The sequence below is a fragment of the Pteropus vampyrus genome, unplaced genomic scaffold (assembly GCF_000151845.1).
Source record: "Pteropus vampyrus isolate Shadow unplaced genomic scaffold, Pvam_2.0 Scaffold200, whole genome shotgun sequence".
Lineage (NCBI taxonomy): Eukaryota > Metazoa > Chordata > Mammalia > Chiroptera > Pteropodidae > Pteropus > Pteropus vampyrus.
In genome coordinates, this window is record NW_011888981.1 from 9,617 (window position 1) to 25,108 (window position 15,492).

The 15,492-nt window shown below is 37.9% G+C and overlaps 2 protein-coding genes and 1 pseudogene across 5 annotated transcripts in view; 1 reads left to right on the forward strand and 2 right to left on the reverse strand.

The window, feature by feature from the left end:
• On the reverse strand, window positions 1-10,725 carry GPATCH11 (G-patch domain containing 11). Of its 3 annotated transcripts, none has more exons than XM_023537796.1 (10): window positions 10,578-10,713; window positions 8,972-9,003; window positions 7,142-7,212; window positions 6,380-6,606; window positions 5,530-5,571; window positions 4,784-4,904; window positions 4,563-4,653; window positions 3,338-3,454; window positions 2,682-2,763; window positions 1-1,995 (listed from the first exon to the last, which is right to left on the reverse strand). In XM_023537796.1, exons 3-10 carry the CDS (start codon window positions 7,186-7,188, stop codon window positions 1,940-1,942), a joined length of 783 nt encoding a protein of 260 aa, XP_023393564.1. In that variant the 5' UTR covers window positions 7,189-7,212; window positions 8,972-9,003; window positions 10,578-10,713; the 3' UTR covers window positions 1-1,939. The 3 variants fall into 3 exon arrangements, with proteins under 3 accessions (XP_023393564.1, XP_011370385.1, XP_011370386.1); XM_011372083.2 differs by having other exon boundaries at window positions 8,933-9,003; XM_011372084.2 differs by lacking the exon at window positions 8,972-9,003 and having other exon boundaries at window positions 10,578-10,725.
• On the reverse strand, window positions 3,910-4,025 carry LOC111746766 (annotated as a pseudogene).
• A 56-nt stretch (window positions 10,726-10,781) lies between the features above and the next one.
• The window catches only part of HEATR5B (HEAT repeat containing 5B), a 73,850-nt gene continuing 69,139 nt past the window's right edge, over window positions 10,782-15,492 (forward strand). The window contains exons 1-3 of one of the 2 annotated variants that reach the window (XM_011372087.2): window positions 10,782-10,878; window positions 11,706-11,853; window positions 14,993-15,204. In XM_011372087.2, coding sequence (XP_011370389.1) covers window positions 11,728-11,853; window positions 14,993-15,204 — 338 coding nt within the window. In that variant the 5' untranslated portion in view covers window positions 10,782-10,878; window positions 11,706-11,727. Of the gene's footprint in view, window positions 10,976-11,705; window positions 11,854-14,992; window positions 15,205-15,492 lie in introns of both variants that reach the window. The other variant, XM_011372088.2, reaches the window with a different exon arrangement.

Here is a 15,492-nt window from a genome sequence, read left to right on the forward strand (position 1 = left end):
GAAGTTCTAGATAGGACTTTAATATAGCACAATATAAACAAAAATGAATGACATTTCAAATTTCATATACATGCCCTAAAGCAAATTTAAAAAATTCTTTCAACGTTTTGCTTTCCTGGGTTATCATCATCATTTAATTATGAAGTCCTAAAAGTCCTATGTGAATAAAAATGTTTTTACTCATATTGAAAGCTGTTATTTTTCAATGTTGATGGATAAGGATGGAGGGATGCCTCCCAATCTCCAAGGCAGGCCTAGTTCTAGCCCTTGGCTTGGAAATGCACACCACAACTCTAGTGGAGTGATGGGTTCCATTGAAGTTATTACCATTCTCAACAAAGTTGTTCATAAACATACTCAAAATCTTCTAGGCCACTAGGCAGGTGGTGGGTTGTCCCGAAAGTAGGAGAAAAGGAAGCCAGTTCCTAACTCTTATTTCATGTGAAACAGTCCACATGGCTTTGGGACTGACTGAATGAATGTCAGTATGTTGACTATAATTCTAAGGGAAAGGTATACTCCTTTGTTTTATAATTTTATTATTTTTTTTAAACAAGTAAATATTAAATAGTATTCAACTATATAAACTTCAATATTTTATATATGCATTTATGTTCATAAAAGTAATGATTCATTTTCTGGATGAAGAACTGAGGCCCAGAAGTTACCTAGCTTAGTGATTCTCAAGCTCTGCTTCATCTTAGAATTAGGGTAGTCATGTCAAGGCCACGGTGACCAACTACATCAGAATTTCTGGGGGCCGGCCCCTTGTATTATTTTTTAAAGTTCCCCAAGTTAAACTCAAGAACAAGTGAATTAGGTCATATTAGGTCAGAGGCTAAAAAAAGTTGCACTATTGATTATCTTAACTTGTGCCAGAATAGGTTAGCTTTTGCTATGTTCTTGCATGTGCTGTTTCTAAAACAGGAAGAAGAGGTTGACCTCTTGCTCAGTGTTACTAAAAGGTGAGATGTAAGCTGTGCAGTGACGTCTCAATTCTAAGAATAGCAGTGCTCTATGTTTAATATATAGCACTAGTTCTCATCCACATATGCTTATCACACTCATTCTTAGAACTTTAAATATAGATATCAAGAAACTATCCTAGATTAGCTGAATCAAAATCACTGAGAGAGGTACCTGAGCTTCTGAATTTTAAAAAAGCTTCATGATTTTGATGCCCAACCTTGGATGAAGCTCTAGAGGTGTGCCATGGTATATATGTCCTTAGCTGTACTCAATTAAATTTTAGGAAGCAGATTTCAGCTTAAGACAGAAAAAATAACTTTAAAAATCACTTAGAGCTACCCAGCTAAGGCAGTGAGCTCTGAGAAGTACAGGAACAAGCTCTGTGAACCCTCATTCATTCTCTTTCAACAGAGAGATGTCTTATCTGATGAGTGCTATTGAGAGAAGGAACCTAGCCTGTGTGGCCCAGCCCCTAGTAGATTCTGTCACCTTGAAAGCTAACTGGTCTGAAAATGTGAAATGGGCTGTGTTCTCACCGAGGTCTGCAGTCTCTCCAATCACAGAGCTATGTTAGGGAGTCTGACTAGAGAACAAATCAGCCTTGCTGTCTATTTCAGCTTCATTGATAATAAAGCTGGCTCCCATGTCTTATTTTTCAATTTGTTCTGAAGTGAAGAGAGGAATAAGGGAGTTACCTGCTGGTGTCTCTTAAACTCCATAAGTATCACAACAGAGTCATAAATTGTAATGGCCCGTGTCTATAACTCATGTTCTGAAATAGCATTCCATTATATTTTTGGAGGTCAGTGAACAATTCTAAAGTATGAAGGACTTCGAAAGTAGAAAAAGAACAAAATATATAAGGCCCTCTTTCTTTACTGGCGTCCAAAATCTGGGAATTCTAACTGCTCAACTATCTGTCTTTGAGAATAACAGCATTTTCCAGATTTCTACTTTATTGAGACTACTCTTAGTCGTGATCTGCGGAAGTTGGTCCTGGGCAATGTGAAGACAGGTCTTCTTCATCTGTAATTTATGTGAAGAAAATAAAAGATTAATGTAATTCATATAGTAAACTATTCTAGAAAATTATTTCAACATAACATAGGTTTTATAGGTATCTTTGCTATTTAGTCTGCTAAACAAACTGGAAAAAGACAGTAACAATAAACAAATTCTTCACTCTTAAGTACAAAGTCCTTAAATTCAAGTTAGTAAAGCCAGCATAAGCAAATGTGAGAGAAAGGAAAGCTTTTGGATCCAAAATACATTTGGCATTTTTTAAACCATTTCTTTATTAAAAAATAAAAAAAATGGAGGGAATTTCAACATGCTAATTTTTATGGTTCAGGAACAATATTCTATGTAACTATATAAAAATTAGTCCTAAAAATTTAATATATCTTTCAAGTATCTGTAGCTGAAGAATCTTTAAAAATAAAGCATGAAAAAAACCCATCATTTTTAAGTGACTCAAAATTTTTTCTTCTGAAATGAATGAAAAATTCTTTTCTACACGTTCCATTTCTGAAAAGTTAAAAACACCATTAATGAGGCCTCAATTATATTAATATCCATTATTTCTTTAAGATATTGATCCCACATTACCATTTGGATGGAGTAAGAAATTTCCATTGTCTATGGGAATTTGACTTTTAAAAAAAATCAAAGAGCATTTGTATTCAATACTTTTTAAAAGTTTATTTTCTTACCTTCATAGGCTGTTCCACACCAAATACAATACAGATGTTCTTCTCTTAAATAACTAGTCAATATTTGTAATTTGTCCAGTACCTAGATATAGGACACAAGCATATTAATGGTTCACATTGAACAGAATCTTGGTTTCCTGGTGCTCTGGGGCATGCTGAATTAGCCCAAGGCCATAAGTCTGCTACACTTTCAACCAGTTAGGAGAGGTGTTCAAGGCAGAATACATTAAAACATGACCCAGTTTGCCAGCCACTGTGGTATTTTCACAAGTTTGCCAGACACAACAGAAACCACTTGTTAGCATTCAGAAAGTATATTTTGGCTGGCTTGATCAGGATCAGAATCCTTTAAGACGACTTCTACTTTCAAAGAATCTACCACACCCAGTGCAATGAGGGTGAACACTGCCTCCCTTTGCCATTAAAATTCTCATCAATGGTCTCCCAGTTAAGTGGAACATAGGTTTTTAGCAATGTCTGGAGATACTTCTGGTCATTACAAGTGCAACTGGCTTTTGTAAGGGTGGAGGCCAGAGATGCTGCTAGATATCTTACAATGCACAGAATAGCACCCTACAACAAACAATTATTCAGCTCATGAATTAATGGTGCTAAGGCCGAGACACTGTGCTCAAGAAATTGGTGCCAAAACATACACTTAAATCTTCACTCTTATATTCATCTTCATCTTGTTCTTTTTCTTCCTCTTCCTCTTCTTCAGTCTCTTCTTCAAGCCTCAACCAGTACCAGGCCTCCCTGGGAACCTGAATATTCTGAAAATGTAGAATTATTCCCAATTAAACATAGCTGAATATAAGACTATTACAAGTATGTTCATGTCAACATAAATTCATTCTTTCAATGAAACATTTATTGAGTGCTGCTTCAAGAGTAAAGCCCTGTACTATGAACTCTGGGGATGCAAAACCCGATTAGAATATTGACTTCAAAATGCTGACAGTCTAGCAGGGAAAATAAGCTATGGGTATAAAATACATATAAGCTAGAAAATCTTAAGTGTTATGACATACATTCAAAATAAACTGCTATGGAAATATAGAAAAATGAGAGCACTTCTAGCAACCTACATATGAGGGAAATTTAACAAACGTTGAGATTTTAAATGAAGTAATTTTATTTTGAACCATCAAAATAAAAAAATAAAGCAAGATAAAGTAAAAATAAAAGCAAACAGAATTTTACTTTTTTTATTACTTATTGTTATTTATGCCTACAGCACCTGGTCTTCCTAGGTGATCTCCCATCCAAGTACTAACCAAGCCCAACCCTGCTTAGCTTCCAAGATCAGACATCGGGCTTGTTCAGGGTGGCATGGCTATAGACCATGGACTGTGGCTCCACCAGAGTGTGAACCCAGGACCTTCTGCGTGTAAAGCAGACGTGCTAACCACTACATATGGAACCACGTCCAAGAGAGAATTTTAAAAGTCATTGAAATTTAAAGTAGTATTCTGCCGTGATCTTACTAGTTAGGGACACATGAGGTACTGAATACAGACTGAAAATAGGCTATTCTAGTTAGTCAAATATTCTGTTGAATAGAATTTCCACATATAGTGACTCTGACTAATCAATATTCAAATAAGCAGAGAACAATTATGTAAAATGTAAAAATGTATTCAATCCTCATTGGATAATTCAGACTACTCAGGTTCCTGTAGTGAACAAGTCATTATTTTGAGCATCAATGATCACAGATCAGTAGTACATGTTAAATGAAAGATTTAATGGGCAGAAGACTAGGTATACCAAACTTGGAGTGTTTTGTCTTGTTTTGGTTTTTAAAATATAAATACATGACAAATCACATTGGGCGCCAGAACACTTTATTACTAAACTGACAGCAGGGAAAAGGCTTGCCTTCTGAGTATCCAATTGTTGACAGGCTCGCTGGCTTCTTCTAAGATCTCCTTCTAGCTTCATTTCATCTTGCTTATTTTTAAGTCGCATTCTAATTGCAAGAAAAAATAGCACATTAAAGGTCTGTACTCTCTTTATCCACTTTTTATGCCCAAGGACCAGAAAACATAGCACGATAAAGAAAAGATGAAACCAAAAGGAGCTCAAATACAAAGTTTTACCGAAACTGTTCTGCAGCTTTTTCTTCAGTTTGCTTTTTCACATGAATCTTTCTTCTGTAGCTTTCTAATTTTTCCTCTGCTTTCCGTTTTAACAATGCCTCATGACCAATGCCACTTTTCCCTGTTCAAACAGAAAACTCCGATGAGAAACTTACTGACTTTATACTTCAAAACATGACAATTTAAATATTTACAGATTAAATGCAATTCTAATTTAAATATAATTATTCAAAATCATTTGACATGACAAGAGAAAACACTAGAGATTTTTTTAAACCCAAACACACAATTTGAGATCATTAGTCTGTGCTAATAAGATAGTAATACTATACAAATTTTTTTTTAAATTGGGAAAACAATACCAACTGTCAGTTTTTCATTTAATATGATGAACAAAAAAATATATTTTTTCTCTTCAATTCATTCAAAGGATTAAGAAAAACATTCAATAGATAAATCTGTCTCAGAATACTTCTAGGACATTGCAATCGACAAAAATACCTTTTTATTTTTAATGTTAATAACAATTTCCTCCCATATTTTTATGATTTAAATTTTATACTCACTAAACTTTTATTTTTACTTTAAAAAGTTTAGAAGCTTAACTAAGAAACATTTTACTGAGGGCTTCTTATGATAAGAAATGTAACAATGCCACATAAAAAATGTACTTATTAAGCAAATATATGTGCTAGATCTAAGCATGTTATTATTACTGGTAAATATCCCCCAAAATAATTACATACCTGTTTTGACATTGAGAGGAATTGGTTCAACAATACCATCTCCTAAAAAAAGAGAACAAAACACAAAATACATTAGAAATCCTTCTTCAAACTACAGGTAAGCATATTATGCAACTTTACAATGTTCTATACATATCCCTTCCCGTTCCAATGATATTCAAACTGAAATCTAAACATTAATACACTACAATCAACTATCTCCATTTGAATACCTAGTCCCCAATAAAGCTGACCCACATCTCCTATGTCACCTGAAGGCAGGGTTTTAAGAAGTTAAAAACATATGTCCAAGAGGGTGACAGCCTTGGTAGGTGAAGATCAGAGCAATTACAATAAAGGGGGAAAGAAAAACAGCTTACAGAAGATACTAGAAATATATAGCCTCTATATCTTAACAGTCTCACTTCCTAAAACGAGAGGTTGAGAATTGAGCTTCTCCAACTGGCTGGTCAGTCAGGTGGCTGCCACAGATACATGACAAACAAGACAGAGTCCTAACATCATCTTTAATGTTGCTTCATTGCCCTTTGGCCACTGTACTTCTCAACTCTTCTCTTGTCACCATTCTTAGCTGTTGCCTCCATTGTTAAGCTTTGTCCATATCAACTGTTAGTTCCTTCATGGCTGACCTGGGCTGATAAGCAGCTCTTGATGGCAACAAGATGGCCTGAAGTGGATATGGGAAGATGAAAGTTCTCTGTAACGCTTGTTAGCACATGAGAGACTAAGAAGCTTAAGTTGTTTTAATTTCTGTGCAGATGGACAAAGATTAAAGAGTTATCTCTGGAATTTATTGAAAAAATCACCATTTGGTGGTCAGAAACACCCATTACTTCCAGATGTGACTTACCACTCTTGCCAAGGGCCTGGCCACTTTTATATCCCATTTTTTGGAGCAAAGCAAACCCTTTGTTTTCACAGCCTAGTGCATTCTTCAACCCAATGTCACGTCTTTCTTGTTCTTCTTCTTTTAAACTCTTCTGCCTATTTTTCAAATTAGCTTCCTGCTGCTTTTCTTCTTTTCGACGAGCTTCTCGAATTTGCCTCAGCATTGGCAATCCCGGTCTGATATCTTCTCTGAATATGAGAAAAGGTTATTTTAGATGAGTACACGAAGTTTTCTTATGACTTTGATACTCACTTGACACTACTTAAATTTTCAGTTACTTTTCTGATCACCTTTGTTATCACCAATATTAAAACATTATCAGTGACTTCTGAGAAGGGCTGTTTAAGTAAAAATGATGAAGGCTGTTACCAGATTGTAAGAAACTAAAGAAAGTACAGTTGAAGAAATGAGACATAGTAATATTTTTAGGCGGTTGGCAATAACAAAGAGCAAAGCTGAATAGTAGCTAGGAGAAACCATAGGATGAAATAAAGAAAAACTAAAGTTCCTTGGAAGAGGGGAATAAAAAGAATCAAGGGCAGAAGTAAAATGCTTAGCATTAAAAAGGAAGCGGCTCCTAGTGCCTTGTATGAACATGTAGACAGGGTCTCCACAAAGCTATAAGACTAACTTTCAAACCTCACGTTTAAAATCAATGTCACCGCTTGAGTCTACATTAATGTCTCATATGTATGTGGATGTGAGGCATACACATTTACTTACTGGACGTTAATGAAGGAATCAGACATATAGTCCTCTTCTTCTGCCATGTTCAATTTCTTAGGACAAAGTATCTACAAATCAAATAGGATAAAGTAACAATTACTATTTTTTTTAGTTTAACCAAAATGGAAATAAACTTTTCTGTATCCCCAGCCATGACCTTTCTCCAGAGCTCTACTCCACATTTCTGTGCCCTTTTGATATTTTTGGGTGGAGCTCTCAAACTCAATAACTCAAACAATGCATTCTCTTCTACCCCAAACCTCCTTCATCCCCTATACTTTCAAATTAATGTCACTACTCTACCCATTCCTGACTTGTCATAAACCTCTGTCATTTCTTCTTATACAATATCCCTCATAGGCATTTTTGCCTATAGTTGTGACCACTGCTTTATTCAGGGATTTCTTTCTCATTGGAACTATTATAACTACTTCCTAATTGGTCTCATTGCCTTCGGCTTCTCCTCTTCCAGTCCATCTTCTACACCCTCTCCAGAGTGGTTTTTTAAGCCAGGTCATGTTACTTGCCTGTTTCAAATCCTTCATTAAACTTTACCCTGCAGGCAGTGGAGAACCAGTCACTTTAACACTGTAGCAGAAGTCCTTCATAATCTGGTCGACTCTCCTTTAGGATTCATTATTCAAGCTGCAGGGGCTTCTCATTGCCCTCTGAACATAACGCGGACATTTCTTTCCTCCTAGGCCTGGGCTGCCCTCCTTCACAAAAGTTGTCCTGACTGCTCCAGGCCTCCCTCTGCAGAACTTTATATTCAAGCTCTCATTTGGAGCTTGTTAAATCCTCATTTATATGGAAACATTCTTGAGGTGAGCTTCCATCCACAATAGCTAAAGTCATTTAATTATTGCTCCATAAAGGGATAACAGGATTATTGAGTAAAGTGCATTTCAAAATTTATTGTGTATATGAATTGCCCCAGGATGTTCTTAAAATTCAGAGTTCGATTCTGAGCTGGAGCCTGAGGTTAGGCATTTCCAATAGGCTCCCAGGTGATGTTAATGCTTTTCTTTGGGAACCCGGCTCTCTGCCCGCCATGTGGTTCTAGTAGAGGTTGGCAATCTCAGTATTCTATCCTCCCTTGGGCATAAGATGGCCAATTATAGTGCCTTATGTCCCTGCAACAGGGGAGGGGATGACCTAATCAGGGCAAAGAAGCATCTTTCCTTACATGATATGGATATATGAATTGTGGGGAAAGAAACTCTCTTCATTGGGGTTTCTGAACTGAGTAGATGAAGCTAGGCTGTAGATGGCCACCTTGGCCATATGAAGAGATCGTGTTCTATAGGATGAAGCCAGAGAAAATGGACAAAGCAATAAGTCTCCAACCTTAGTTCCCAAGACCCTGATTCCTGTAGCTCTTTCTTTGATGTTGTGACCTGGCATTCTTCCCAGCTACATGGGCTAATAAATTTTCTCATTTCTTAAGCTTGTTTGAGTAGGGATTCTGTGAACTGCAACCAAGAAGTATTATTGTACTAGTTTTTAATATTTTTAATATATATCTTCCCAACTAGGCTGTAAACCACAAAGTTTTCTATATCTCTGCTGCCTACCACTGTGTCCCAAGCATCATAAACTCTTAATGTTTAGCAATGATGAGAAAAAAGGTCTTTAATAATATTTGTAATTTTGTAATAATAGAATATGTTTTTTCCTGTGTCTTATTTTTTTTAAAAAACCTTGATGTAAAGATATCATCAATATGGAGAACCACATAAAATAAATGCACAGATTTATGAATTATTATCAGGCAAACACTCTTGTAACCATGTGGTAGCCTCCAAGATGGTCGCCAATGATTCTTGCCTCTCGATTTTCAACGTCCTCGTGTAGCGTCCCTGCACAATGGGACATTGTGAAAATGATGGAAGATGACTCCTCCGTCATAAAAGACACTGTAGCTCTTAAGTTATATCACTCTAATGCTGAAGTTAGTTAGATTATTCATTCTGAAGGAAGTTGGCTATCATGTAGTAAGGACACTTAAGCAGTTTTATAGAGAAGTCCACATGGGAGGAACTGAGACCTCCTGTAGACAACCAGCACAAATTTGGGAGCTACGTGAGTGAGCCACCTTGGAAATGGATCCTCTAGCACCAGTCAAAATTTCAAATGACTCAGCCTGGGCTGGCATCTTCACAACTTCTTAAGAAACTCTGAGCTAAGCTAAACCAGTAACAAATTCCTGGCCCACAGAAACTGTGAGATAATAAATGATTATAGTTATTTGAGTTGCTAAATTTGGTGATAATTTTGTTGTACAGCAAAAGATAATACAAATGATCACCCTATCAGAAGACAGAACCTTGTCAGCCACCCCAGGAGCCTTCTTTATCCCCTACCCAATCACACTGTTTCCAACTACCTCCTTTTCTTTATAGTTTCATAAACCATGTGTGCATCCTTAAACATTAGTTTAGTTTTGCTTATTTTTCTTTTTATTATCATATAATAAATTAGAAATGTGGAAGATTATATACAGCATTTGTGGTAATTCACCCACTGTCTCTAAACCTCAGATTCATTTGTAGCAATAATATTTTTACACGTAATGGTTTAGCACTTACCCAGTATACCACACATTTTTATCCCATTTATTCATCATTAACCATTTTACAGGTAATAACACAGTCCTGCTTTCTAGTTGGAGAAATTAAGGGTCAGTATAGCTAAATGACCTGCTCAACACCACAACGGATGCAGGTTTTAGGACTCTGGCTACTGGAAATAAGATTATTTTTAAGGAAACCATTGAGCTCCAAAGTGCTAGGCAGATCTGAATGGGAATTACAGATTCTTTTTAAAACTCTCGTTTTATGGGTAAAATAATACTTCAGCATCATCCATTCTCATAAAGCATAAGGATAAACTTCACAAAGCAATAATCCTGGCAGAGATGAAGGTGACTTGGACTACAGGTACCGCAGTGGAAGTGGTGAGAAGTGGTCGCATTCTGGGCATATTTTGAAGGTAGAGCTAACAAGAATCGCTAATGTGCTGGAGGTGATGTCAAGGATTACGCAAAGGCTTTGGTCTGAATACCTGGAAGAATGGAGTTAACAGTTTTTGAGAGGGGTAAGACTGTAGTAGCAGGTTTTGTTTTGTTTTTGGTAGAGAGAGGGAGGGGAGGTAGCAAAAAGAATGTTGCTTCAGACATGTTGAGAGTCTCACTACACATCACAGTGGAGAGAGGGGCAAAGTAGTTAGACAGCAGAAAGGTGACAAGAAATGCCTAATTTCAAACACTCCCTTCAGGGACCGCTGATCCCTCTCGCTTCCCTCCCGACTGCAAGCGTCCCACAGACGCGACCACTCACAGGTGGGAATGTGGGTGATGGTGTCATGGGGTAGTCACAACCAACACGCAAATCACCGCCCTTTATCAGTCTAGTCAGCACCTCCAGCCCCTTACCTGGCAGCTCTATTCGCCCCGGGCCAGCACGCGAGATTGCGCTATGCGTACACGCTCACCAAACAGCGCAGGACTTCTGGGGCTCTGCTCCACCTGAGTTCCGGTGTGCAGAAGCTATTGGAAACCTGCGGCAGGCAGGGCTCGGAGGACGTGGTTAGTGCGCTTGCGCATGACCACCTTCCGCGCACGCGCTCTCCTCTCGTTTCCTGCCGGCAAGAGTGCAGGAGGTGGGGCATCCGGGTCCCTGGGCGGCTGCTTCTGGCCCCGGAGCTCACTAGATCGGTCCCTGCCAGACCAGGAGGTGAGGCCACCCCATCTGCCGCCGAAGCATGCACGTTGACGCGCGTACACGCCCCTGGCCCCCTGTTCGTCTTCAGAGGGCCGAGGAGGAAATTCGAGTTCGTAATGAACATTTTCCCTTTTCAAGCGCCGGACTCGGTTCCAAGCCCGCACCTCCTGCCTCCTGGCGTTGACAGCCCGAGTAACCCTAGGCCTGCGACGGCCTCTTATATTTCCCCCAGGCCTGGAGCTCCGCTGTGGTCCTTGGAGTACCCCTGTTAACCCAGACCCGCAGCGAGCGCAGCCTTTGCGTGTTGCAATTTCGGACCGCCCGGGGTTGTCACTGAAGCTTCGGCCGCCGGGAGCTGTCCACCCCCACCCCTTCCTTATAGGAAGACACTTGGAGACTACCAGTGTGGGATCGTTTAACTGGGGCGTTTTGATGTATTTCTGGGCCAGGGGAGGGGTAAGGGTGCTGTGCACCGAGCAGTGGACTAGAAAAAAGAAGGCTGAGTGCTCAGTCAGGCTCAGCTGATGTTTGATCTTGGTGCTTTCAGTTTTCCAGTTTATGAAAAGGATTAATGACATGTTTTGCTACATGTATTTGTTCTGGAACAGGGCCTTATTTGCAATATTTATTAAAAAATATTTTTACTCTATTCTTTCTTTTTTTGTTGTTACCCTTGTCTTTTAAAAATCAGTTCTTAGATTTTGCCTCCAAGAAGTTATATCAGTTTCCTCCTAATGAAATGAGAAGTCTGACTTTTCATTTCTTAGTGGTTATATTATTAAGCTTGACTTGCAACATTAAAAAAATTTTACGAGTATTTTTTAATTTGTTACTTTAAGGTGTGAATTTAAAACTTCAGTAATGGAGTTAGCCCACAGTTTATTGCTAAATGAAGAAGCTTTGGCTCAAATCACTGAAGCAAAGAGACCAGTATTTATCTTTGAATGGTTGCGATTTCTTGATAAAGTCTTGGTTGCTGCCAACAAGGTATGGTGTTTTTTTTTTTCTTTTTCCCCCAGTTGTGTTAACATACTGGAGAATATTATGTGTTCATGATCTGTGAGAAAACACATGTTTTGGAAAGGTCATGGGTCACTTATGGAACTTGAGACTATTATACTGTAATAGGAGTTTCTTGTCTGTCCTTTCTCTATTCTGTGGCAAAACTCAAACTTCCTCTAAATCCACCGTGTTGCCTACTTCAAGTCTCTACTTGGATAGCTAATTGTGACTGGAGAAAAACATGATTATGCGACCTTAAATTCATTATCTGCAACTTCAGGTGGTCCCTCAGTGCTGCCTAGCAATCCCAATATCTTCATTTATCTTTCAAAGGCGTAAATAATAGATTTTTCTTACTTTCTGTTTTCTTCTTCCTACATAGTCTATTTCATCCAAGTCGCTTTTCATTTTCTGTGTGTTTTCTTTTCTCTCTTTAAAATTAGATACTTTCCTCAAACATCTGCCAATCTTTGGCTGTCCGCTCAAATTTAAGTTAGCTGTGAAAAGTTTTTTGGGCAGGGTGGTTAACTGAGCTTCACCATAGGCTAGTCTGGTTTTATGAGGAACCTCTGATGTTAATATCTTAAGTTTCTCTTGGCTAGTCATTCCCCAGAAGAGACTTTTCTACTAGGGCAGAGGTCCCCAACCCCTGGGCTGCGGACCTGTACTGGGCGGTGGCCTGTTAGGAATTGGGTTGCACAGCAGGAGATGAGCAGCAGGGTGATGAGCAAAGGATGCTTCATCTGTATTTGCAGCTGCTCCCCAGTGCTAGCATCACCTTCTCAACTCTACCTCAGATCATCAGGCATTGGAGTTTCACAGGAGCACCGGCTCTGGTGCCAAAAAGGTTGGGGACCACTGTCCTAGGGTATATGGCTAGCTGCTTAGGTTCTAAGAAGTGAAGGAGGATGCTGGGACTTCAACGTTCAGTATGCAAACTTTCATTTAATTCCCTTGTTTTCAGTGCAGTTTTCATAGCCCACAACTGTGCCTGAGCTCCTTAAGTCCAGAATGGTGGAGAGAGGTGCGGGAGTCTTATAGCTTCTTAGGTTCTCAACCATTTCTTCTAGGCACAACTTTACTCCTCCATAAACACCTAGAGCCTGAAAACAACAATAAAACAAGTATCAACTTTTAGAGGGTTCTTTAATTTAGGTCTCTTCTCAGCTTTCCCTGTTGGGGATACCTGGCTTCCATATTTTGCATTGATTCTTTTCTGATTTTCTTTATACTTGTGGATTTGTGCTTTTGTTGCTGTTGCCCTTTAGTATAGTTTTAGTAGGGTTTCTTTAACTAGACGTTTCTATTTTCTCTTAACCCCCTCCAATTAAGTATGTGTCACCATCACTCTACTGAAACAGCACTTGTCTATCAGTGATCTCAAATTGCCCAAATCGATGGTCAGTAATCTGCCCCAATTGACTTGACATAGTTGATTTTCTACCTTGAAACACTTAAAATATTTTTTGTTGTGAAATTGAAAAGTACAAAAGAGTACATAAAGTTATCTAAGTCATGAAGCATAATATTAACATCTGTACACCTTCCACCCCAATTAAAAAATTGATTGTTTTCATTACTGTCGATGCATACTTAGTGTTAAGGTTCTCCTATTTGTGATTCCCAAAACATAACTTCTTTTAGTTCTCTTTCTTCTTCACTAATTACTCCTTATTTGTCATTGTTGTTGTTGGCTCTTTTTCAGTTCTGTGCACTTTAAAAAAAATCTATTGATACTTATTCCTTCAGGGATATTATCTAATTGCATGAATTTTACCACCATCTTTGCAAGAATGACTCCCAGATATCCAACAAGCTGATCTACCGCTTTCTCTTGGATATCTAGAACCAAATTCTTGATTTCCTCCTCATAAACCTGTCCTTTCCCCAATTCTCTTCATCTCAGGAAATGACCATTTCACCCTTCTAGTTGCTCTGTTAATAAACCTTAGAGGCATTTTTGACTTCTCTTTTTTACTGAAACTTCACATCATATTCATCAGCAAATCCTATTGGTTCTATCCACTAAATATATTCAGAATTAAATTACTTTTCATCATCTCTGTTATTAACAATCTTATCTTTCTTCTGGATTATTGTGAAAGCTTCTTAAGTACTCACCGTGCTTCCAACACGTACCTTGTAGAGTATTCTTAGCTCAGTAGTCAGAATGAGCATCTTAAAACATTTAGATCACTTATCACCTCTACATCAACTTCTCACTCAGAATAAAACACAAAGTTCTTATAATGATGTATAAGACACTACACAGTCTGGTCCCTTCTATGCTTCTTATTTTATCTTTTACTTTCTGTCTCTTACTCTGTTCCAGCCAAACTAACCTTCTTGCAGTCCTCCAACTTATTAAGCATGCTGCCACATCCAGGTCTCTGCCTGGAACATTCCTCTCCCAGGTATTTGCAAACCTCATGCCTTCACTTCTTTTCAGAGAGGCCTTTCTTTACTGACCTGTGTAAAATAGTAAGAACTCAAACTATTTATTTGTTTCTTTGATAAACTCTGTATCTCCCCTCTAAAGTGTAAACTCTGTGAAGGCAGAGACTTTGTCTGTTGTGTTCACTGTTACCTGGAATAGTGTATGGCATATAAGTGCACAATAAGTATTTCTTGAATGAATGAATGAATTTTTGGTATTGATCATGGGTAGATCTGAATATTTTTTCTGTTGTCTAGGGCTCTTCAGAGTTTCTTATGATTTCCTTCACTGACCTATGAATTTTTGGATTGCTGACTTTGCTTTTAAAGGGAGCCTTTCTGGGTTCTAAGACATCAGTTGTCCATACTCCCAATATTTTACATCTTTGGACTATTGGTTTATTTCTTAGTAAGTTGGTATGGAAACTTTGGGTCTAGAGTAGTCACTTTTATTGGTAGCTAACTCTTTGACATTGGAGGAGAATGAAAGAATATTTAATCTAGTAAAGAATGGTTCATTTCTTACTGAACTCATCTTGAAAATGCTTGTTTATAGTTTTATGCCTAATGTAATATAGATTTTAATTATTAGGGTACCTTAACTGTTAAGTATTTTTTTATTTTGACTAAAGGCAACAAAAATACATATTAAAAAAACTGTTCCTGTTCTTTATTTTTTTTATAACAGACTGACGTAAAGGAAAAGCAGAAAAAACTTGTTGAACAATTAACTGGATTAATAAGTAGTTCACCTGGACCACCTACACGAAAATTGTTAGCTAAAAATCTTGCAGCCCTTTATAGCATTGGGGACACTTTCACTGTTTTTCAAACACTTGAAAAATGTAATGATATTATCAGAAATAAAGATGACACTGCAGCCTACTTACCAACAAAATTGTAAGTACTTGCTTTCAGATGCCCCTTGAAAGTTGTTTTTAAAGAGTAACTTAAAAATAAGGGGCTGCTGATTATAAAGATCTTTAGTTAGATGGAACCTGAGGCATGCCGCTGACGAAAAATGCTCTAAGTAGGTCTGGGGAAGGGGTTCTAATTCAGCATTTGCTCCATTGCCACTGGGACTTTGAACTAACTACAGAGAATTGGTATGTTGTCAGCAATATGCACAGCGATCTTTTGGTAAATTTGGAAAGAGGTAATATTCTTGGCTGAGATTGCGAAAAGTAA

Excerpts from the sequence above, each read along its gene's own strand:
- GPATCH11 (XM_011372083.2), bottom strand. Across the intron at positions 5,572-6,379 it reads CCAGGCCCTTGGCAAGAGTG|GAGATGGTATTGTTGAACCA; the intron begins GTAAGTCACATC and ends CTCTTTTTTTAG. Across the intron at positions 3,455-4,562 it reads AACAATTGGATACTCAGAAG|AATATTCAGGTTCCCAGGGA; the intron begins GCAAGCCTTTTC and ends CTACATTTTCAG.